The 24,307-nt window shown below is 35.9% G+C and overlaps 3 protein-coding genes across 5 annotated transcripts; all 3 read left to right on the forward strand.

Annotated features, from left to right (window-relative positions):
- The first annotated feature begins 1,120 nt into the window (after positions 1-1,120).
- Positions 1,121-16,164, forward strand: LOC133032936 (double-stranded RNA-binding protein 1-like). 3 transcript variants are annotated; one of them, XM_061107421.1, is made up of 7 exons: positions 1,121-1,499; positions 1,724-1,795; positions 1,982-2,035; positions 2,153-2,251; positions 2,611-3,586; positions 5,971-6,741; positions 6,828-7,357. In XM_061107421.1, the coding sequence occupies exons 1-5, from the start codon at positions 1,277-1,279 to the stop codon at positions 3,030-3,032; spliced, it is 870 nt and encodes a 289-aa protein (XP_060963404.1). In that variant the 5' UTR covers positions 1,121-1,276; the 3' UTR covers positions 3,033-3,586; positions 5,971-6,741; positions 6,828-7,357. The 3 variants fall into 3 exon arrangements, with proteins under 3 accessions (XP_060963404.1, XP_060963403.1, XP_060963402.1); XM_061107420.1 differs by lacking the exons at positions 1,121-1,499; positions 1,724-1,795; positions 1,982-2,035; positions 2,153-2,251 and adding an exon at positions 15,791-16,164 and having other exon boundaries at positions 3,149-3,586; positions 6,828-7,111; XM_061107419.1 differs by lacking the exons at positions 1,121-1,499; positions 1,724-1,795; positions 1,982-2,035; positions 2,153-2,251 and having other exon boundaries at positions 3,149-3,586.
- Positions 11,297-13,972, forward strand: LOC133032963 (uncharacterized). The gene has a single exon (XM_061107450.1). It carries the CDS (start codon positions 11,297-11,299, stop codon positions 13,970-13,972), a length of 2,676 nt encoding a protein of 891 aa, XP_060963433.1.
- A 5,445-nt stretch (positions 16,165-21,609) lies between the features above and the next one.
- Positions 21,610-23,703, forward strand: LOC115699025 (zinc finger CCCH domain-containing protein 48). Its single transcript, XM_030626235.2, has 4 exons — positions 21,610-22,134; positions 22,253-22,741; positions 22,821-22,997; positions 23,093-23,703. Exons 1-4 carry the CDS (start codon positions 21,943-21,945, stop codon positions 23,351-23,353), a joined length of 1,119 nt encoding a protein of 372 aa, XP_030482095.2. The 5' UTR covers positions 21,610-21,942; the 3' UTR covers positions 23,354-23,703.
- The last annotated feature ends 604 nt before the right edge of the window (positions 23,704-24,307 follow it).

The following is a 24,307-nucleotide window of genomic DNA, read 5'->3' on the forward strand; positions in this document are numbered from 1 at the left end:
CAATTTTGTCTTAAAGAAGTTAACACGGATGTCCTAATTATGAGCCAATTCATATAAATGGAAGAGTTTTGAGTTCTGCTACACAAGTTCTTGATTTTTCTTTCTGAGACTACAAATCTTTTATTAAATGTTTTCCATTTGAATAGCCATTTGCATAAAATAGAGCCCCAAAAGAAGAGCATTTAGTCATCCTATACATAAACTCTCTTCTATTATATATCAAAATTTTTTAAAAACTACTAATATAAGGAAACATGCTATATTAATTGCAAGTGTTAAAACATGCTATATATCAAATGTTCTCGTGTTAGATTCTTAAAGGAATTCAAGAACTGTCTTCACAACCGATTGTGGCTCAGTTCCCAGATGTTTGAACAAAAATAAATGTTTGATAGTAACAACACTGTTTTGTGTAAAAGATCATTTGAACCAGCATAATTCTTGTTTCAGTCCATTGACTGAAAGTGCCACTAGTGGTTTTAGATTTATAAATCTACTATGAAAATTAATATTGGTTTTAACATTTTGTTCATTCCTCATTGTATTACTATTTATTAGTCTTGTAAGTTGTAATGATTGTTTTATGTTAAGAAAACATACTGCCTTTACTATTTCATAGTCTTGTAAGTTGTAACTACTGTTTTATGATCAAGATTCTTCAGAAAAGCAAGTAGTCCTTTACTAATTAATTCAAGTATTTTTGGATTTTATTTTTTAGTTAATATTAAAATTTGAGTTTTCTCTCTCTCTTTCTCTTTTTTTTTTTTTTGCACTGACAAATCATGTCAAATACAATATGGTATTGAATCAAATAAGTAAAATAATATAAATCTCTAATATTAAAAATAAAATAACATGGTAATACCACCACACATATTACATAGATCATCTTTTTCGAACCAAAGTGAAAATGTTCAGAAGAATTGTATTAAAAAAAGTATGTTAACAGCTCATACTTACTGAATGAAGAGGTACGTACCTTAACTACTCCCTTTATAAGCATGATTTTTTTTTTGAAACAATTTAAGACTGAAAAGAAAAAGAAAATCTAAATTTCTTTAGAACAGATTATTAGTGTTCATATATTAGACATGAGAAATAAAGCACAGTACAAATTGGTGTGTGTGTGTGTGTGTTTTGGACTGAACACGCGGGAAGCCTTAGATGTCCTTTGGTAGCTTACAGCCATATAAATAAGCTTGGAGACTTTGTATGTTATGTTCATCTTCTTTATAGTTCTTTAATAAGCTAAGTTTAACTATAAACAGAGAAAAAAATGTACAAGTCAAAGCTGCAGGAGCTTTGCCACAAGAATCAATGGGGTTTACCAAAGTACACCTCTATGAGATATGGGCCAGACCACAACCCTCTCTTTGGAGCCTCTGTTTCAGTCAATGACATTTCTTTTGACTCCCTCATCATCTCCAAATCAAACAAACAAGCCCATAACCATGCCGCCATGCTTGCTTTTCTCCACTTCACTTCTCCTCCTCCTCCTGGTTCTCTTTTTTTCCTTCTTTTTTTGTTATATAGAATATTGTGTTCTCAACTTAAGTAATCATTTTTTTTTTGACATAAACTTAAGTAATCATTACTTATGCTTATGAGAGATTAATCATGCTTTATAGTTGTTTGTATGAAAAAGTTACTTGGTCAACTTCTATACTTATTTACTTTATTAGATGAGTTGAGTATGTAATTTTAAGCATATTGATTCTTACAGTTGAAACACTTACAGTTGAAGAAAGCGACCAGAATCTTGATATTCACTCAAATGTTTCTTGGTTGAAAAGTGGTAAGGATCTTCAACTTAGTAATTTTCCAAATCTTTCTTATGCTAACTTGATTTTACCATACTGAGAAACTATTTCAAAAGGTAATGATGATAAATAGCCTGCTGAGAGTCTGAGCCTTTCACATTTTGTTGCTCATAACGATTCTTAGTTTGATCTTCAGCAATGTATTGAATCATTTAATGCAGTAGATTACATAATTTCCTTCCTAGATGCAGTAAAAGGTGAAAACTCTAAATATGGTGGGTATATTTTTCTGTCATAACACAACAAAAAGAATGATATAGAATAATAATGACTGTAAATTTATGCTGAAATTTGTTGCTTGTAACATTCTTTTGCTCTTCATTATGGTTCAGATTCTTCAACGCCAATCAAAACCAACAAGACAGGAATGAATGTTGAAGAAACGTCTAAGAGTCTCGAGATGCAGTCAGATGCTTTGGGCATCAGTGATGGTGAGGAGTCTCAAAGTACAGAATTATTTAGTATATGCACAAAATAGTAATGTACAGATAAATTTATGTTAGATTGAAAGGCAATTAAGTACTGTCTCTTGAAGTTGAGTTGTTTTTGCTGAGACCATCATTAGTTTCTTGAATCAAATAATAGCATGATGTGTATAGTTTCGTAGAGATTCATTACACTGTAGTTTGATATTCAGAGAAGCTGCATTCAAATAGCTACAGTTCACTTTTGAATTGATATTGCTTATTCTTTCAAATGGTTTGTTTTGCTGGCTCTAATCTTCTATGTTCTAGTGAATCATCATCTTTAATCCAAATGAATTGATCAAGTACTACTTCATATCTTTCAGGTGAATCTACTCCCAAATCAACTTGGAGCTCTGGTGTGGCCTATGACTTGGTGCAGAGTCTCAAACACCAATGCATTTTGGTTCCACATCAACCTCAGATTTATGTTGAGGCTAAAGAGAAGTTTGATACATCAGCAGAATCAGCAGAAACCATTGTAAGCACAATGGAAGTGGACAACTCATACCCTGCAATAACATCTCATATGGAAAAACTGAATGAAGCTGAGAAAGTCTCTGCTGTTTCTTCTCCTTCAGTAACAAACTCGATGAGCAGTGATGTGAAGAGTTACTTACTTTGCAACAAGGTGAGAGTGTACTCACAGTTGCCCAATCATCCATTCCCAGAGGACATTACTGTGCTCCCCATTAGAGAAGACAAGTGGGTGGCTGTCAGCTTGGAGTTCCCAAATGAAAATAATTGAAAAATTCCTTCACCCCATTATCAAAACACAAATGTATTCCCTTAAAAAATTGATGCCCATGTAATGTTTTTTTTTTTTTTTTATTACAGCTCTTTTAAGTTAAAAGACTTGTTTTTTATGTAAACAGAAAAATATTGGCTCTTTACAAATGAGTTAGTAGTAATCTTTTATAAAAATATATAAAAGCATATATATTTAAGAGTTTTATGGGTTTTGGGGAATGGGTGGGTGGCTCTCCCTTGTGCCTAATTTTATTTAAGTGATACTACTGACGACGAAAGGGTTGTTTAGTCGGTAAAAGTGGTGTATGATATCGATGCAATTATCATTTCCCACTCAAAACCCTATTCGTCTATTCTTCAATCTTCATCATCTCTCTCACGCTCCGAAAACGCTGGCCAACGAAGAATTTGGTCCTCTCAGGCCTCTTTTCTGAAGGAGATTTTCCTTTTCATTTTGCTCTGTAACTCACCGGCCTCGTCCTTCTGGCCTTCCCTTCAGTTCTGGCCATCACTGCCTTTCCGACTCTCCTCTGTTTTTTCCGATCTCACAAGGTAATTTTATCTGAGTTTTTTTTTTTTTTTTTTTATGTTTGCCAATTATTTGTTTATTTTTATTGTTAACTGAGAACACCATAATACCAAATATCCAACTGGTTGCAATTCTGGGCATTGTATTTTACACGAGAATTCAGGTGACTTTGGTCGGAGGAATAAGAATGGTAATGAAATAAAATTTAAAATACATTAAAAAAAAAATAATAAAATAAATTATTCATTTTTTTAAAATCTTACATTAGAGATTTTTTTTTTTTTATGGAATAGTCATTCCACCAAATTGGTAGAAAGGTCATTCTATTAGAATGATATTCTAATACTTTAAAATGCAACCAAACATAAGAATAGAATAAAAATTGTTTTATTCCTATTCTATTCTATTTCATTACCTCTAAATAAATAAAGTGTACGTTTGGTAATACCTTTTTAATAAAATCAACAACTGAAAATAATAAGGAAATTTACAAAACACACTTTTGTTTTTTGTTTTTAAAATTGAAAAATAAAAGTAATTGTAAAACACATTTTTATTTTTCAAAAATAAAATTTTAAAAAAAAATACTTTTTATTTTTGTGATTAAAATATTTAAAAACAAAAGTGTTACCAAAAGCTACCTATTTACCATAGTTTAAAAAAAAAAATTAACTATACTTTAAAAATAAGAAAATTTTCAAAAAAATATCATTTTTTTATGTTTTACTTACAATTTTTCTAACTAAAGTTTTTATTTAGAAGAATACACTTTCAAAGTTTTATGATTACAGAAATACAATTTGCTCAACAAAAGGTAAGAAATAATTAAAAAACAATCGACATCAACTATAAAACAACTAAAAAAATAATTTCATGACGACTATAAATAAATTATAAAACAACTAGAAAAAATTGTTTATTATTTTGACTAACGATATATTTTTTTAAATAAAAAAGTTCAAAGAGTATAATTAAAAAAATTTCTATGTTGAAGTATTTTTGTAATTTTTTTTTAAATTTTTAAAATTTCTTATATATATGTATACGATTTAATAAAATAACATATTTTTGTCCTTTAAATTTTGATATGTACTAAATCATGTCTCTAAAATTTTCAAGCCACTAAAAGTTGTTCTGAACTCTTGAGATTGTTGGATTCAAGGACTTTTTTTTTTTAATTCCGTTCAATTTTACTAACGTGACGATTATCCATGTACTAAATCGTGTCCATCGAATTTTGATATGTATCAAATTGTACCCCGTATCAAATCGTATTTCTTGAACTTTCATCCATGTCAGGCTACTGTTAGTAAAATAGGACAAAAGTTCTTGAATCTAATAATCTCAATAGTTTGGGAAAAATTTTTAACAACCTGAAAAGTTTAAGAGTACGATTTGGTATATGTCAAAGTTCGGAAGACAAAAAATTCTAATTAGTTTTTTTCTTAATTATTTTTATAATATGAAATTGTAGTCAAAGATAAGATGAATTTTTTATTTAGATTTAATAAGATGAAATGTTATTATAGTAATTTTTTTATTATTAGTATACAAATATGTTTCTCTAAATTTTTAAAGATTTTGTTTTTGCTGGATAGATAGTTTGGAATTATTTATAACTTATTTATTGTTTCATACATAAAGATTTCAGTATGTATCTCTTTTGGTGGTAATTTGTGTTGGTGTGTTGTGTTCGTGTTATGTTGATGTTTTAAATTTACTAAAAAAAATACTGACATGAACGAGCCGTGACACGAAAAATTTATAAGATACGAACATGATCACGATTCGAATAAATTTTTTATCGTATTGGAGGGTCGCAAGTTAAATTGTTGAGTGTAGTGTCATCGTATCGTGTTGAGTTCTTAAATTTATTTTAGATAGTTGACACGAACACGACTCGTGACACGAAAAATTAATAGAACACGAACACAACCTACAAAATTTTCTTGTCGTGTCAAACCCGTAAAATCTCGAGTTGTGTTTGTGTCTAACTTGTGTCGTGGCCTGAATTATCACCCTACTTTATTCTCGTTAATGTGCTCTAATTAAGTATACAAGTATAGGTAGATTAGACTATGGGGTGTTTGTTAGGGGGGAATTTAAAACTAAACTTAAGTTTGTTATTATTTTAGTTAAAGACTTATGTTTGTGTGAGTTCTATTTTTAAGTTTAATGTTAAGGTAATCTTTAACTCTTTAAACATTGAGTTTGAGATTTTTTTTAACCTTAACCTCTTACAATTAAAACTCACCAAGTAAAACTCTTACATCAAACACTTTCTTTATTCAAAAACTTAAATGGAATAGATTATTTGTCCCTATAGAAATAAAATAATGTGAAAAGTAGAACATACACAAAATATATGTAAGTTAGATGAATAACTCTTTTCTTAACCATTATGCAGTTCTACACACATAAGATGTTGATCGACAAGACTTGGATTAACAATCCAAATAAATTGTCTGATGAGTATGCAACTGGAGTGTTGGCATTTGTTGAGAGAGCTAGACTTTTTGTGGATGAAACAGGACTAGTGAAGTGTCCTTGTAACAAGTGTGTTAATATCCAATTGCAGAAGATTGACGTATTAGAACATCATCTTTTCAATAATGGTTTTCTACTGACTTATACTAATTGGTATTGGCATGGAGAAGAGGAAAAAATACCAACAAATAAAGCAGTGCAACAATGTCAGGGGGATGAGATAATGGAGGGTCTTAATGATATAGAACAACCCAAAATAAATAAAGATGATGAAAACGAGTGTGATGATGATATGCCTACATATGAAGACTACGACAGTTATGATGATTCGTGTTGGGATAGGTATACAGGTGAAGAAAACGAGTGTAATGATGAAGTTGAACGATATTATACCAATTTGTTTGCTGAGATGGAGGCTCCATTATTCCCCGGGTGTGAAAAATACACATCTTTTAATTTCTTGATTAAGTTGATGCATTTCAAAGTGTTGGGGAAAATTCCTACTACGATTTTTGATGAATTATTAGAATTGTTACAAGATGCATTTCCAGCTCCAAATAAGTTGCCTAAGTCATATCGTGAGGCGAAGATGTTGCTGAGTACACTAGGCCCTGCTAGGATCCCGCAAACATGGCTTACAACTCATCGCATGGACGACAAAGGGGTGATGAAAGACGCAAAAGATAATTATGTAAGTAAAGTTTTATATTTTTGAGTCTTTTTTAATTTGATCATTGGTTAGTTCTTACTATTGATATTGCTAATTGTATGATACAGGAAATTTTGATGTGTTTGCTTGAGACACGGTCACAGTATTTGGCAAATCACACAGCTGTAGAGGAGGACATCACCTCTTGCTCGAGTGGGGCAAAATATTCAACAGAAACTGTATTTCCTCCACCTCAGATTACTCATGCAGAGCTCAAGAAGATGATGGAGCGCATAAAAGCCTTGGAGGAGCTCGCGGCGAAGCTACCTCCTAAAGTCTAAGGATCAAGATCTTCTCCACATCCACCTAATCAGGATCCTGCAGCATCGAGCTACAAGGAAGAACAAACTTTGTGAGTTTTTATGCTATTAACATGTGTATTTATGATGATATTCAACAACTATAATGAGTACTAAATATAGCTATGATGATGAGGTCTTCAACAGTAACCAACTGATCTTTGTGTTTTAATTTTACATTGTTGAAATGTGCACAATGGGATTCAGTGTATGAAAGGGGAGACTTAATTTGTGTTGCAGTATAATTAATAGTTGATTTAGGATTGATATCAATTACTTATGGTTTTGATTTGATTGTTTATATTCGTAATTGTTATTGTTTATTGCATTTTGATCATGAATTTACAATGGAGTTGAAATTGAACTTGTTATTATGTATAAGAATTTGTGTTCTTGAATTAATTACCACCATTTTGTCTTCTCTTGGCAATAATGTATAAAACTTATTCAATTAAGTTCCATTGAGCAAAACTTCCCCAACATTTTTTCCTGAAAAAAAGTTACTAAAAAAGAAGATAAAATTTTACTTTCTGTCTTTTTGGTAGAAATTTGGTGCTATGAAAGTAAAATGTTATGTCTTTTGAAAGTAATTTAGACTCGACTTTTCTCTCTGGTTTGAGAGTGTTGGAATTCCAACTTGACTTTATGTCGACTGTTCGAGTGCTCTTAAAAGATTAGACTTAGTTAAGATTTGTTCTTTTCTTTCTACGATTGTAATCATCAAAGGATAGTTCTGTTTCCTGAGGGTTATTACTATTGGAGATAATATGGAAAATACACGTGAACAGGGGAATATTGATGTTTTGTCTTCGGATGGGGTCCCTGATGATTTTAATATAACTTCAAATTCCTCTCAACCACCTCAACCTCCTATCATCAATGGCGACATTAATATGGCTGACAGTGGGGAAGGGTTGGTGGAGAGTCAACACAACGTTAAGGATGGTAACAAGGAGGGGTTGGTGGAAGCCCATCCTTCAGATGCAGATGAAGTACCAAACAATGACATTGAAGTCTTGCATTCTAATTTTCTCGAGTCTATGACTTTGGATTTGGAACCTGACTTTGAACTAACTGCTGAGATTGTTAGCATTGGGGTTCTCGTTAGTTTCTTAGACGGTAAAGGAGTCTCTAAAACACGGCTCAAGGAAATACTCAATCAGATATGGAAGTTAAAAGGGCATTGGAAGTTCAAAACTATGAAACCCGGAGTTTGGGGTATCTTCTTTGATAAACCAGAGGACTGTATTGCTATTCTTCGCAACAGACCTTGGATTATTAATGGGAAATTACTCATCATTCGTGAATGGCCAGAGGATGGGGATTGGTACAATGTCAACATGGGAAAGGCTTTGTTCTGGGTTCTTGCTTTTGGTTTGCCTACTCCTTATCTCAATGGAGTTAATATTCGAACCATTGCTGCCAAGGCTGGGAGATTTGTGCAAAGTGATTTAGCCAACAATAAGACGGTAGTCAGAAGAGGCTTCCTTAAATTCCAGGTAGAAATTGATACTTCTCACCAACTCTCTTCTGGTTTCTTCTTGGATATTAAGAGGGGAAGAAAGGAATGGATTCAATTCCGTTATCTCAAGCTTCCTAAGCTGTGCTATAAGTGTGGATATCTTGGTCATTAGAAAAAGGCCTGCTTTCGATCAACCGCGTATGCGTACCCTCCCCAAGGGCCAGCGGTTCCTGCTTATGGTCCATGGATGAAGGCGGAATCGGCGGTTTTTAGTTGTATCAACACTCGAAACCAGCTAGAATACTTCAGGGAGGATGACCGTCGATCTCCGTTGCCGGCAAGAGGACCTCAGATTCATGACTCTTCAACCAAGGAGAAAGGAAAGCGACCGATCGGAGAAGGAGACAAAGAACCTGTGGTACAGCAGCCAACCGTTAGCAAGCCTAGAAGGAAGGTAATCAGAGTCAATGATAATAGCCCAGGTGCCATTTTGGGGAAGAATTTGAAAGTAGTGGAGGGAAAGGCTCTTGGTCCAAAGGATAATCGCAAGGAGTATGGGGTGTCTTCCTCTCAATCTATAAGGAGTAATTTCAGAGGGAGGCAAACACGTTCAGTATCACCAGGTCTAAGGAGGATACATAAACAAAGTATTTCGAGTACTATATCTGAGAAGGATATTATAAATAATTTCTCTTCTAGACCTCCACCTAATCCTGCATATAATGGTATTCTCACTACCATTATGGCCCAAATTGGGCCCACTTACGAACAAATGGTGGAGAAAACTCATGCTGAGGTTTGTGTTTCTAGACAGCCCCACAAACATCCTGAGCCCACTCACTTTCCTTGGCCCATCTATGTTGAAGAGATTGGGCTGGTAGAGGAACTAATGGGCCCTGCACCTATAGACAAGTTTGAACCTCAGCCCACTATTTTCCATGACCCTATTGATGTTTCTAATTTAATTCATCAATGTCCACAACCAAGAAAGAGGAAAGCTAGTCTGACCTTAGTGCCATTCGTCCAACACACACCTGAAAACACCATGGAATTTTCTCAGGAGATTCCTGATCTACCAAGTTTTTGTCAATCTTTAGACACTCCTATTAGGATGGGTTCGGGTGCCTCATCTTCTTCTGTGAAGAATGACAAAAGAAGAAGAAAAGGGTCTCGCACTAAAGGAACTTCAGCAAAGAAAAGCTCACTGGAGAATTCGGGTATGTCCTTGAATGAGTCTAGTAAAAATTTGATTGATTCCCTAAATCTGGTAGAAGTTCATGTTGATTGCTCTCAAAATTTTATCCCGGGCGAGGAGGCGGCCCTTATCAAGCCGCCCCCCCCCCCCCCCGCCCAGCCCCATGAAGTGCCTATCGTGGAATTGTCGGTGCCTCGCGAGGGACCCGACACCCCAAGCCTTATCGGTTTGGGTTAGAAAATACAATCCAAATTGTATTTTCTTGATGGAAACGAAGGTTACTAAGAGTAGGATGGAGAATTTGGCTCGCTGTTTGGGATTTTCTGGGATGATGTGTATTAGTGCGAAAGGATTGGCGGGTGGTTCTTGTTTGTTTTGGAATCGTAACACTAATTTAACAGTCGAATATTCAGCTGATGGTTTTTTTGTGGCTTCGGTCTGGGACTTCCAAATCCAGAAGATGTGGAAGTTATTTGCTATATATGGGACTCCTTATGCTAATACCAAGGACAGTTTTTGGAGGGGGTTGGAAGTTGAAGTTAATAGTTGTTCTTTGCCTTGGGTTTTAGTTGGTGATCTCAATTGTATTAGCTGTCAAGAAGAAAAGATTGGGGGAAATCTTGTTACTTCTGCAGAAACATGTTGGCTTAGGAATTTTCAAGATAGTGCGGGTTGTGTGGATTTGCGTTTCATTGGAAGCAAGCTCACTTGGCAAAACAAAAGATTTAATGGTGGTCTTATTAGAGAAAGATTAGACAGGGCTCTTTGTTCTGCAGATTGGTTGAACGATTATGATTATTCGGGTGTTCTAAATTTGCCCATATCAATCTCAGATCATGCTCCTATAATCTTGGATACTCATCTCTTCTCAGCCAGGGGGTTCATTCCTTTCCGTTTCTTCGAAGCGTGGTCTTGGGAGCATTCGTGTAAATTGGAAATCGCTAAAACCTGGTGTTGTTCAAGTAATGAGGCTACTAAGTCGTTAATTCGAAATGTGAGCAATACCAGGAAGGCCTTGCAAGTGTGGAAGAAAAGAACTCAAGGAGTTAATGAAGTGGATATCAATTCTATGGAAAAAAGAATTCAATGGATTCAACAACAACCCATTTCCGATGCTTTAAAGGAAGAAGAATCCAAGCTTCGTCTCTTATTTTGCTCTTTTGGTCCAAACGGGAAAGTATGTGGAGACAAAAATCAAGGGAAACTTGGCTAGCAGGCGATTATAATACCAAGTATTTCCACACAGCAGTAAACATTAGAAGAAGAAGAAATAGTATTTGGGCGATTAAAGATAATGATGGCAGGATTTGGAAGGACAAGAGGAGTATTTCAAAGGTTTTTTATTCCTACTTTTTGGATTTATATTCCTCTTCGCAGCATTCATTTGATGATCTTTTTGAGGAACTTCAAGGAAAGACTATTAGTACTCAAGCGAATGAGGAATTGACTAGGATCCCCTCTGATGAGGAAATCAAGAAGGTTGTTTTTAGTCTTCATCCTCTTTAGGCTCCGGGACCCGATGGCTTCTCAGGTTGCTTTTACAGAAAGTATTGGGACATAGTTGGTTCGTGTCTTTGCTCGATGGTTAGGGAAGCCTTCCGCACTGGAGTAATTGATAGCAGACTTAACAGAACTTTCATCTGTTTAATTCCAAAAGTTGAGTTCCCTTTAAGCGTGGATCAGTTTCGGCCAATTAGTCTTTGTAACTTCTCCTATAAGGTAATTGCAAAGCTCTTGGTTAACAGGCTAAGTCCTCTTATGGAGGATCTTATTACTCCATTTCAATCGGCATTTGTCCCGGGTCGTTGGATTGCTGAATCTTCTATCCTAACTCAAGAGTTAATTCACAAAATTCAACACAAAAGGGGTAGAGGAGGTCTTATGGCAATCAAATTAGATATGCATAAAGCTTATGACAAGATGGAATGGAATTTCCTCGATAAGGTTCTCCTTAAGAATGGGCTCAATGAAAGTAGTAGAAGACTTTTGATGGCATGTGTGACTAGTGTCTCCTATTCGGTGCTCTTAAATGGATGCCCTTTGAAAAAGATAATCCCGCAAAGAGGACTAAGACAAGGAGACCCTCTGTCTCCTTTTCTTTTTCTTCTTTGTCAGGATGTCTTATCCAAGCTAATAGTTAAGGCTGAATTGGTTGGTTCTCTTCATGGTATTAGCATTGCTCATTCAACTCCTCCAATTTCGCATCTCATGTTTGCGGATGATACAATATTGTTTTCTCTAGCCAATGAAACTGGTGCAAGGAAATTGCTTGAGCGTTTGACAACTTACGAAAATTGGTCGGGTCAAATGTGTAGCAAGTCTAAATCTGGTGTTCTGTTTTCCAAGAATTTGAGTTCGGCCAAGAAACAGAGTATCCTAAACATACTCAAAATCAATCCAGTAAGTGGGAATGAGAAGCACTTGGGCAACCCTTTTAATTTTAAAAGAAGGAAAAAAGAAGACTATAAAACACTCAAGGAGAGCATGCTCAAGAAGTTGGAGGGTTGGAAACTGAAGCTTCTTTCCTATGTTGGGCGTTTAACTCTTCTCAAATCCGTGGCTTCTTCGATGCCTGTGTATGCCATGTCAACCAATAAGATCCCTATTTCGAGTTGCCGGGAGTTAGATGCCTTAATGAGAAAATATTGGTGGCTTGGGAATGTTGAAAAGGACAAGTTTTTGGCTTTAAAAGCTTGGGATAGCATCTGCACTCCGAAATCTATGGGGGGTTTGGGTTTAAGAAGATGTGAAGATATGAATCGAGCCCTGTTAGCCAAGTTGGCGTGGAGTTTGGCTACTAACAAGGAAAGACCGTGGGTCTCTTACCTGCTGGGAAAATACTGCAAGTTCGATAGTTTTTGGTGTGTGGATCAAAAGAATAGCGATTCGTATCAATGGAAAAGTATTTTACAGTCGAGAGAGGTAATTTTCAAAGGTTCTATGGCTACTGCTGCCTCTGGAAATCTCATTAACTTCTGGAGGCAGCCGTGGATACCATGGTTGGACTACAAGGATTTTGTGGAGCTAATGCAGCAACTTCGGAGTCGTAGGTTCACTGTCAATACTTTGGCGGATGTTTCGATTAGGAATGCTTGGAATGAGAAAATAATCCTTCAGATTTTTGGCCAAGAGATGGGAGGTCGAATTCTTCAAATTCCGAGAATTCCTAGTCCATTCACAGATCAGATTTTTTGGAAGCATAATCAAAAAGGCCAATTTTCGGTTAAGGAGGCTTATTATGTAGACCAAGAGTGGCGATTTGCACAAGCAAAATCCATTTGGAAATGGATTTGGGACAAGGGAGTTCATCCTCGAAACTCTGTTTTTCTGTGGAGAATTCTAAATGAGGCAATTCCAACGATGAATAGATTGCCTTTTGTTTCAGACAAGGAATGTAGCCTGTGTGGGAAAGAAGGGGAAAATGCCATTCATATCTTTAGAGATTGCGGGTTCACTAAAGCTGTCTGGTTGGGAGGTTATTTTCCATTGAGAATTGATCTCATTCCAGGCGAAGATATGATTTCTTTCCTGGAAAATTTGTTTGCTGATCTGTCAGATTTTAATAGGAACAATCTTATCAATTATGTTGGATGTCTTTGTTCCGAGATATGGTTCCAACGGAATGCCTCTTGCATCAGGGGTATTGTTGCTGATCCATCCACAGCACTTTTGAAGATCGATAAGGCTGTTTTGGAGATCAAGAATTCTGTGTTAAGTAATGGTGAGGCTGGGATTATTTTTTCTCTCGATCCTGATACTAGTGCAGAACAAAATTCTCTGGTATATCCTCATCAGGTTGGAGTTAATTGCCTTATTTACACGGATGCATCGTGGAAAAAGGAAGCAGCAGGTCTTGCAGCGGTTTGTGTCGATAAAGCTCAGAAAAGATGGTTTGTAAAAGCTCAGAAGTCTCAAGCGACCTCTGCTTTGGATGCTGAATTCAAAGCCATACAGATGGCTTTAGAATGGGCTATTTCAAATGGATGGCAAGAGATTCTTATTCTCTCGGATTCTCAGTTGGCAGTGAAGGCCTTATCTTCAGGCGGTAGTTCACCAGATTGGAGTATTGCTAGCACTTTTTTTTCTATAGTTAATCTGTCTAAGAGTTTCTTAATCTGTAGGTTTTTCTTTATCGATCGTACTTTTAATTCCTTTACGGATGGTGTTGCTAAAAATGCTAGAGTTTCTAGCATTCAAGATGTTTTGTATCAAGGGGAGGGAGTTCCCCCTGTGATTCCCATCACTTTTTCCACTTAATGAACTCTTTGTTCTTTCAAAGAAAAAAATTAATTACTCAACTGGTGCCCTTTTTTTTTCCTTTTCAGAATCGATATAACTATTCTTATTTTCTACAAATTCACAATGTACAATAAATAAGTTATTAACCGTTATTTGCTATGCATATTGTTATTTATTATTGGTTAATTAGGATTTTTGCTTCCTGAACTTTGACATGTACTAAATCATGTCCGTTGAACTTTTAAGGTAGTTAAAAATATCTCTTTAACTATTGAGATTGTTGGATTTAAGGATTTATTTCTAATTTTAGTAAAAAAGTCTAACATGGATGAAAGTCCAAGGGCCATGATTTAGTACATGTCAAAGTTTGAGGGGCATGATTTGGTAGATTTCAAAGTCTGGGGAGCATGGTTTAGTATATAAACTATCACTGAAATAGTAAAATTGAATGAAATTAGACAAAAGTCCTTAAATCCAACAATCTCAATAGTTCAGGAGGCATTTTTAACGACCTTAAAAGTTCAGGGAGCATGATTTGGTACATGTTAAAGTTCAGGGAGTAAAAATCCTAATTAGCCTTTTTAATGTATCAACATTACCCTCATCAAGGGTATTTATATTACTAAGGGAATAACATTTTAAAGTTAAACCCTCAAGACAAACAAGGTAATATTTCACATTACTATTCTCTTGCTAGCATTAACCCATTTCAAATATCCCTTATAGTATTATGACCGTGTATTATGGAAAGGATACTTACTTGTAGTGTACTCCTGCATGGGTGTGTCATTAAGGAAATTCATCATTAAATACTGCCAGATGTCATTAAATAAGGAAATAGTCATTAAATTGCTACATTATATACCAACGGTAACAAAGTTATCTATTTAGAACAACGATCTATCGCTGACCCTAAATCTAAACTCTATAAATCCTTTCCGTCATTAATATTACTATTCATAATTCTTTCCATTCTATCTATTTTTTTGTCTATCTCAGTCTCTCTCTCAAAATTTATGAAGAATGATAAAAAATTTCTCGAAAGAAAAGCTACATTGATGAAAAAAGCAAAACAACTTAGTAAATTATGTCAATCTCAAATTTGTGTTGTGTGTTATGATTCCACTAGCAAGTTATTTGTGTGGCCAGAGGACTCGATCAGAGCTCATTCTGTCATCTCAAATTATTATGAAAAATTAGAATCAAAGAAGAGAAAGAATAGTGAGGTGGGTCTCTCCAATGTGTTGGGCAAGAAGTTAAGAAAACTTGAAGAGAAAGTAAGTACTACTACTCACGATAATGGGGTTTCATCACTACCCTTCGAGAATTGGGATGAAAAACTAGTTCTTTTATCCAAAAATTCATTGATGGGTTTGGTACAATACTTTGAGGCTAAGATTAAAGGTTTGGATGTGAAGATTGAGATGGGTAAGGGAAAAAATTAATTAATAGTTTCACAAACCCAAGTCCAAAATAATAATGATGATCAAGATCATGATGGGTTTGATCAAGATGATTATTTTCATTCTCTTCCACCATTAATGCCACTGCCCCCACCTCTGCTTCTGTCAATGCCTCAACATTATGGACTACTCAAGTATGAGGATTATCCTATAAAGACATGGAGTACTTGCTTAACGCATAAAGTGAGTTTGATGATGGTCAAATTCAAGAATTTTATGATGGAACAAAATTTTCTTTAGATGAATGTTGTGGAATCAGTAATAATGATTTGGGAAATTCTTCTCATCACGTTTGTCAATTTATTTTAATGAATTAATCATTAATTTTGTTTACATATATCATAACTAATAAATTAATATTTTTTGTGACCAGTTGCATTACCCTGCTTCTGCTTCTGGATATTATGCTAGAGATCATCATCTTCAAAGCATGTCTACAGTCTCCAGTCCCCTTCAGTATTGCAACAACTTCCACTATCAACAACTTTAGGTACAATTATGGAAGTTAATTAACATCCCACAATTTATATATAATTGGTTTTCATTCAGTTTCGCTATATACTATTGTATATTCATATATACAGAATTTTTTGGTTTTCAAGTTGCCAGATAATAATGTTTGGAAAATTCTGATTATTAATCATGATTCTTAATTAGGAATATATGTTTGATGTTTTCAAATTGCTATTATATGAAAATATTGATATAGTTTATGATTCTTCAATTGAAGACAAAAAGTGGTTGATATATACTATGTTTGATGTTTTCAATTTGCCATTAAATATTGATATGTTTAAATTTTAATGTAAGAAAACAATTAGATCATGGTAGATCATAAAGGGAAGCACCTAAGATAATCATATTAACAGTAATGTTGGAAGCTACATCACTAACAAAATTGAGTCATAATAAATTGAGCCATCTCCACAGCAACATGATCATCCCCATCTTTGTATAATGCTACACAGAATAATATTGAGTAATTACATTTGGTTGGCATCCATAATCTGATGCAAGAAGAAACAGATCACATCTTACGAAAAAAAAAAAAGCATAGAATTGAACCTGGATTTACATATTTCTAAATAGATCCATCAAACCTTAAAACATTCCACAGAATAACAAAATGACTGGCCAATTTCGATATAAATCAACCAGAGATCCAATTCTAAGACCTTTAATTACTTATATACTTTAGGGTGATTCTACAATGCACCCCTTAAAAGAGATGTACTGATGCACGCTCTACTTATTTTCAGCATCCAAAAAAAATTAGTCTAATTTTTTTTTATATTCATGTAAGTTATAGCTATTTAAGATATCGTACAAAATTTTAAGAAATTCGGAATAATTTACAATATAGAAAATAATGTTCAAATAATCTATTTTACACGCGTATAAAATAAAATAATCACGTGTGTAACATACTCTTTGAACGCAATTTTCGACATGTTAAACTTTTTTGAATTTCTTAAAATTTTACAGGTCTTAAATAAGTATAATTTAGATGACTATGAGAAAAAATTTGATTAAAGAATTATTTTAAATACTAAAACAAATAAAAATATATCGGTGTATCCTTTTTAAGAGAGTACATTATAAAATTTTCCTATAATTTATTCATCATTGATAATAATATAATCTATTTTTTAATTAATAAAAATCTGCCAATCAACAAAAAAAAAATAATGTGTATCCTATTAAAGTAATTGTGTCTTTTAACTTATTTATTATTTAATATGTCATACACAGGTATATACTTGACAATACAATGTATACACTTAAAAAGTAATATTAAGCAATAAACTTAATATTAAGTAATTGTGCCGAAGGCTTCTCTTCACTTGTCAACTTATTTGTGCGTCGGCAATGGCTTACGGGGTGTCGTGTGGCTAGGAATGCCCCTATTGTTTCTCACATGTTGTTCGCTGATGATAGTTACATTTTCTGCAAAGCAACTGATATGGAAGGGGCTGGTGTTCTTCGCCTCTTGGATATTTATGAGAAAGCTTCGGGACAAAAAATTAACTTTGCTAAGTCATCAGTCTTTTTTAGCAAAAATGTTGATGAGCACGCTCGGGCTCAGCTTTGTGGGCTTCTTGGAATGGCACCTGCTTCTGAAAATAGCACTTATCTGGGCTTGCCTTGTACCATGGGGCGCAGTAAGAATGCGATCTTGGGGTATCTGAAAGAGAAAATGATTAAGAAGATGCAAAGTTGGGAGACTAGATTTCTTTCAAAAGCTGGGAAAGAAGTGTTGATAAAATCTGTGGCCCAATCCCTTCCTAGTTATGCAATGAGCGTGTTTCTTCTCACTAAGAAAATATGTTCTAACCTTGAAGGGTTAATGGCTAAGTTTTGGTGGAAATCTCAGTCTAAGAATTCATCTAAAGGTGTTAATTGGGTGAGTTGGCGGAAGCTTTGTTGCCATAAGGATGCTGGCGGGTTGGGTTTCAGGAATCTCAGAGATTATAATTTGGCTTTCTTGGGAAAGCAAGGGTGGCGTTTGCTTACTGATAGTAACTCGCTTGTGGCAAGGGTGTACAAAGCAAGATACTTTCCTAAAGGTAACTTTCTAACAGCTGAGTTGGGATCGAATCCTAGTTTCATTTGGCGTAGTATTTTGGAGGCTAAGGATTTGCTTCAGCAAGGTGTTATAAGGTCCATTGGAAATGGTAGATCAACTTCTATTCTGGAAGATCCTTGGCTCCCTACTTCGGATAACAAATTTGTCACTACTTTCCACCCGAGCCTTGTTGGGCGTAAGGTGGATAGCTTGCTGCAAATGGATCAACGAGCTTGGGATGTTGAGATAATCAATGATATTTTTACTCCTCATGACAGTGCATTAATTCTCTCTATTCAATTGAGTGATTCTAGTGAAGAGGATTGTTGGTCTTGGTCAAAAGAAACATCTGGTATTTACACGGTTCGGAGTGCGTATAAGCTGTTGCAATGTTCTAATGGGGATTGGCCGCCTACTGGGGAAGAAAGTTGCTGGAAAAAAATTTGGCAACTGAATGTTCCACCCAAAGTTCAACATATGCTTTGGCGTGTCATCTCGGGTTGCCTCCCAACAAAAATTCAACTTTCATTTAAGCATGTCCATGTTGATTTAACTTGTCCCATGTGCAACCTTGAACCAGAAACGATCTCCCATATACTCTTCAGCTGCTCTTTCGCCCACTCGTGTTGGAACCTGTCATCGGCTTCAGCTGCTGGTATCGGGGAGGATGGCTTTTTCGACTGGTTTTGTAGTCTGCTGGTGCACGGCAGCAGAGGCGTGGCTGAGGAAGCTGCAATGCTCCTGTGGGGTATTTGGACAGCCCGTAACGATCAGCTTTGGAGTAATAAGACAACCACGGTTTTGGAGGTTCTTCGATCGGCTAGAACTAATCTTGGCAATTGGCAAAATGCTCAATCAAATGGATTATTTCCATTACTCAATGTTAATATTGGGAATGGTAAGGAGCATTGGACAAAACCATTTTTAACTAAGTTTAAGATCAACGTCGACGGGGCAATCTTTGAACGTGAGACTCGGTTTGGCTTTGGATTCTTAGCTAGAGACTCGGCTGGGAGACTCATTCACGCGGGTTGTGGGAGTAAATTGGGTGCGGTTTCTCCTGAGATTGCTGAGGCGGTGGGTATGAAAGAGGTCTTGAGTTGGATCAAGAGAATGAATATAGCTGATGTGGAAGTTGAAACTGATTCATTGGTCACTGTTCAGGCTATAAATGGATCAGTTCAAATGCCATCTCAGTTTGGGTTGATTGTTCAAGACTGTCGTCTGTTATTATCTGAATTACAAAATGTGTTTATTTCTTTTGTTAAACGATCTGCAAATAGGGCTGCTCATTGTCTTGCAAGGCAATCCTGTTTTATGTCAGATTGTATGTTTGATGAGTTCTCTGCTCCATCAAATTTGATTTCAATTGTAAGGGATGATCTTATCTTAAGTTAAATAAAACTTTACCCTTTTCTCAAAAAAAAAATAAAAAAAAAAAAACTTAATATTTAAATATTAAAAAACATAATAAATAAAGAAATGAGACTACCAATAACATATTGTGACTTAATTTCAATCCCTAACATACAAAATCTTTTTCAATTCCAAAAAAAAAAAAAATTGAAAATGATGTTTTATAAATATAAAAAGTTAGATCTCACGGTCATTACAAAGGTTAGAAACTGGTATGGACATCACGTCCACCCTACCAAAAATAGAGTTAGCATAAGCCCATCTGGCCACATTGTGAGCCAAGTAGTTACAAGTTCTAGAAATAAACGAAAAAATTACAACTTAACATAAATGTAGACAGCTTTTTAGTTTTTACAATGATGCACATAGTTATTAACTTCCCAACTGGAACAATTTCCCGTCATGGCCTTGATAATCGTATCTGAATCACTCTCCACTAAAACAAAACGGTGATGTTGAGCTACAGTGATCTCAACTACTAGCAAGACAGTTGCAGCTTCTCCAACAAGGGGATCCGAAAAGGCTAGCAAGGATGTAGCCACCCATAAAATAGTCTCCTTATGATCCCTAGCGATGATCACTACACACATGGAGTCGCAACCAACTTTGGCATCACAGTTGATCTTGACCCAGTCTTCAGGAGGCGGAACCCAAGCAAGAGACCCAACAACCTCCGAGTGAGTAAGTAAACTAGAGCCATAATCTGCGTAACAATAAGAGATAGTGTCAATATAATGAGTGATGCTACTCAGGCCATTCTTATGTACCTTGTCATTGCGCGCTCTCCAAATCGTATCAACCACTATCGAATCATAAATGAATAATTTGTCAATGTCCACCCCTTTTGACTTTAAATTCTACAAGAAATTAACCCAATCCCAAATACGTGCTCCAGAATCCAAAACAGGCATGACTCCCCAAGGGGATGAACGCCAAAGATGAAAAGCAAAGTCACAGTAGAGAAAAAGATGCTCCACTGTCTCTTCTTCCATCCTACACATCGGACAAGAGACCTCCCCAATACACATTCTTTTTGCAAGAGAGGCTCGGGTGCGCAGAGCATTAGAAAGAATACTCCACCAAAGTATTTTATGCCGCTCTAAAATTTTGGAGTTCTAAAGTTTATTCCAGAGAGTCGGGGCGACACTACACAGGGGGGCACGATCAAGGGCTTGAATAAGGTAAGTAGACTTGGTAGAAAATAGTCCATTCGATTCTTTAGTCCAGACCCATCTATCACCCTCATGACCACTAGGCTTGCCACCTTTGATAATGTTACTAACAGTCTCATGGTCAAAAAACTTTACGAGCTTAGGGATGTCCCAGTCCCCGTTTGGTAAGAGTAAGTCCGCCACTAACCTCAGGTTATCCGGCGGGCAAGTAATAGGCTTCGGGACGAAATCGCTACTAGAATAACCCAGGGGTACTCCCAGATCTTAGTCTCCTTCCCATTAGAAATAAGCTTACAAGCTCCTTTTATGAGGATATCCTTGGTACGAACTACATTCTTCCAGAACCACGAGTTAGAGTTCTTAAAAGAGCACTCAAAAACTTTTTCCCTCTAAGGTATTTGGCCCTTAGAACCTGACAACATAACGACTGGTCCTCATTCAGGAGCGCCCAACCCCACTTGGCCAGCAACGCTTTATTCATCTCCCCAATCTTGCGAAACGCAAGCCCTCCCCGAGACTTAGGCAGACACAACTGATCCCATGCTTTTAAGCAGATACCCCGTTTTCCTTGCTCGCATCCCCACTAGAAGTCTCTGGCCATCCCATCAATCTTCGAGGCAAGGTTTTTTGGAGAGCTTCGTGGTCTGCATAGTATACACAGGCAACGCAAGCCCCACAGATTTGATCAAAGTAGCACGACCCGCCTTGGACAGGGATTTCAATTTCCAACCATGAAGCTTCGAAACAAGATTATCCAAAATGAAATTAAAATCAGCGTCATTCTGGCAGGACCTACAAATCGGGAGCCCCAAGTAGTTGATGTTCCCTACCGGGATATTCAGGCCAATATCCCTCATGATTCCTCTCTTCATACACTCAGTAGTATTGTTACTAAAAAAAGATCGAAGTTTTTAGTTTATTAATCCTTTGACCTGACCAGCTATAAAAATTTTCTAAACAATCCTAGAAGCCCCTGGCCTCCTCAACATTCGCTCTTCCCACAATGATTAGGTCGTCAACAAAGAAGAGACGAGAGAGCCTAGCCATCCCTACTCAATTGAATACCTATGATAGAACCATTGTCTAAGTCGTAACCTTTTTTATTTAATTTGTGAAAAAAAAATGGGCATGAGCCATTCCACAACCGTAAAAAGCGGGTTAGAATCCGCTGACTAATAACTTATTATTTTTTTAATAGAATAACTTTTATTTTGTAAAAAAAGGAAACTGAAATTTAAATTTGAATAAACTAAAGATTGAAGAGGCGGTGGATCCTTTCTATACAATATATACAGAGGACCGTTATAGAGCAAAAGTCAAAGAAAGCGAAGAAACAGAAAGAGAAAGAGAAAGAGAGAAGAGAGAGAAGATATGGGTATTACGTATCTTCGTGGAAGAGCGAGTGAGAGTAGGAGTGGGAATGTAAAGAGTGGATCAATGGAAAAAGTGTGCAAATTTTGGGCTGAAGGGAGGTGTGTGAGAAGGGGTCGATGTCAGTTTCTCCATTCTTGGTCTCGGGGTGATCTTTACTCCTACCTCGCAAATCTCCATGGCCACACTAAGGTATTCTTGCTACATTCTTTACAGTGTTTTTTTGATTCTTTCCTTAGCTTCTTGCTTGGTTGGATTGGATTCATGGATTGGAAAATGGAAAATGGAAAATGGTATTGGTTCGTTATAGGCGGTGACTGGTCTTGCTCTACCTGATTCGGGTTCTGGAGATAAACTCTACACAACAAGCTACGATGGTAAGCTTTGCATTTGGGACTGCCACACCGGTAAAACCACTGCTGTCATCAATTTTGGAGTCCCAGTTGGGTGTTTGATCAATGAAGGCCCTTGGCTTTTCATTGGTCTCCCAAATCAGATCAAGGTTTGGAACACTCAGAATAATACTACCACTGGACCTGAAATTACAATCACTCTTGATGAAGAGGGACCTGTTGGTCAAGTCAACTGTATGGCTGTTGTCAATGGTACTCTATTTGCTGGTACCGAGAGTGGTCAGATATTAGCTTGGCAAGCTTCCTCTGATGGAGCTTCTCCTACTGCTAATCCAATTTTCATCCCTCTTGGTGTTCCATCTTCCATGAAACATGGAGGTCCAGTTGTCTGTTTGTGTTATGGTGGAAACAGACTTTTCTCAGCTTCTTTAGACCACTCAATCAAGGTACATATAGATTACTCTTTTGCTTGCTTACATATATACTTGTATTGTTACTGTGTTCTAATCTTGTATTGGCTTGTAGGTGTGGGATTACAATTTACAATGTGTGGCCACTTTGAAAGGCCATTCAGATGGTGTCATGTCCCTTGCATTTGGTGGATATTATTTAGTCTCATCTTCATTGGATGGCACTATCAAAATTTGGGCTACCACTGAAAAAGGCAACATAGAGACAGTCCATACCCATGAAGAAGGACATGTATGAATTCATTCATCCTAATTAATCTATTATTACTACTAATTATAATTATAATAATAATATGAGATCATCATGTAATAATATGTTTGTTTCAGGGTGTTCTTGCACTTAATGGGATAACACTCCCTCCAAAGACTTGTGATGCAAAAGAAAAAGAAGAATCTGATGACCAAAACAGCATTTTGCTTTGCTCTTGTAATGACAATTCTGTTCGTCTGTATGCATTGCCAAGCTTTGAAGAGAAAGGCAGATTCTTCACAACACAAGAAGTCAGGACAATTCAAAAGGGTCCAGGAGGACATATTTTTACAGGGGATGGTTCTGGTCGTACTACTGTCTGGAAGATGAATCTTTAAGCCAAGCCAATTCAACCTCCTCATCAGTATTTAGAATACATTATTACATTACATTGTTTTTTTTATTGACTCTTGCTTGTGTTTAAACTATGTCTACTACTTAATGAACAATAATTGTAAGTTTCAGGTTGGGCTATGCCTTATGCACATGATTGGTGGTTTGAGTAGGTGCCAACATAGTTGAGATCTGCTCAAGGCTGCGATGATGCTTGCATCCCTCCCACCCCATTTTTCCACGTATTATATTGGTACTTGGTTTTGTATTTACTGTGAATTAATTACATGTAACTAAATCAAATTCATTCACTTGACTTGAGAATTTGCTTTATCCATCACTTGTTTTTATTTCCTAATAATATATAAGCCACTCCAGTCCAAGCTTGCTTTGCATATAACTGCCATATAGAGAAGTAATTCTCTACAATGCAGAATTCGTAATCAGCCTCAACAACATATCATTCTATCTATTAATTCATAATGGATACAATGTGATTAAGTGTATACTTTTGTGTTTAGATATAATCTTGTTAACTATTTGATTTACTAGCATGAATTACATGGCGCTGTTTGTGTTTATACTTTTGCTTCTGGTTTGGTTTGTTGTAATGGTAGTACATACTAATTCTATTCAATTGTTTTCCAAGCTTTCTTTGGTCTGCATGTAATAACCCTGTTGTAAGAGTAGGATTGCACTAGGTTTGGTTTAAGTTTTTTTAAGAGCAAAAGCAATGTCCATTTTATTTCATCAAGTTTTAAACTCAAAAATTGATGACTCTCCAATTATGAGTTTGAGTTTTAGTTAGTGTTAGTTAGGATCATGATTGTATATACTATAATTAGTTGCTTCAATTATGGCAGAAACCAAGCAAGTCTGTTTGGAAAAGCTTGTGGAGTATCTGATCTGAATACAATAATAACCAAATCAATCTTATTACATGACCTTTTAAGAATCTT

Source organism: Cannabis sativa, unplaced genomic scaffold (genome assembly GCF_029168945.1).
Source record: "Cannabis sativa cultivar Pink pepper isolate KNU-18-1 unplaced genomic scaffold, ASM2916894v1 Contig1, whole genome shotgun sequence".
In the NCBI taxonomy this organism is placed as follows: Eukaryota; Viridiplantae; Streptophyta; class Magnoliopsida; order Rosales; family Cannabaceae; genus Cannabis; species Cannabis sativa.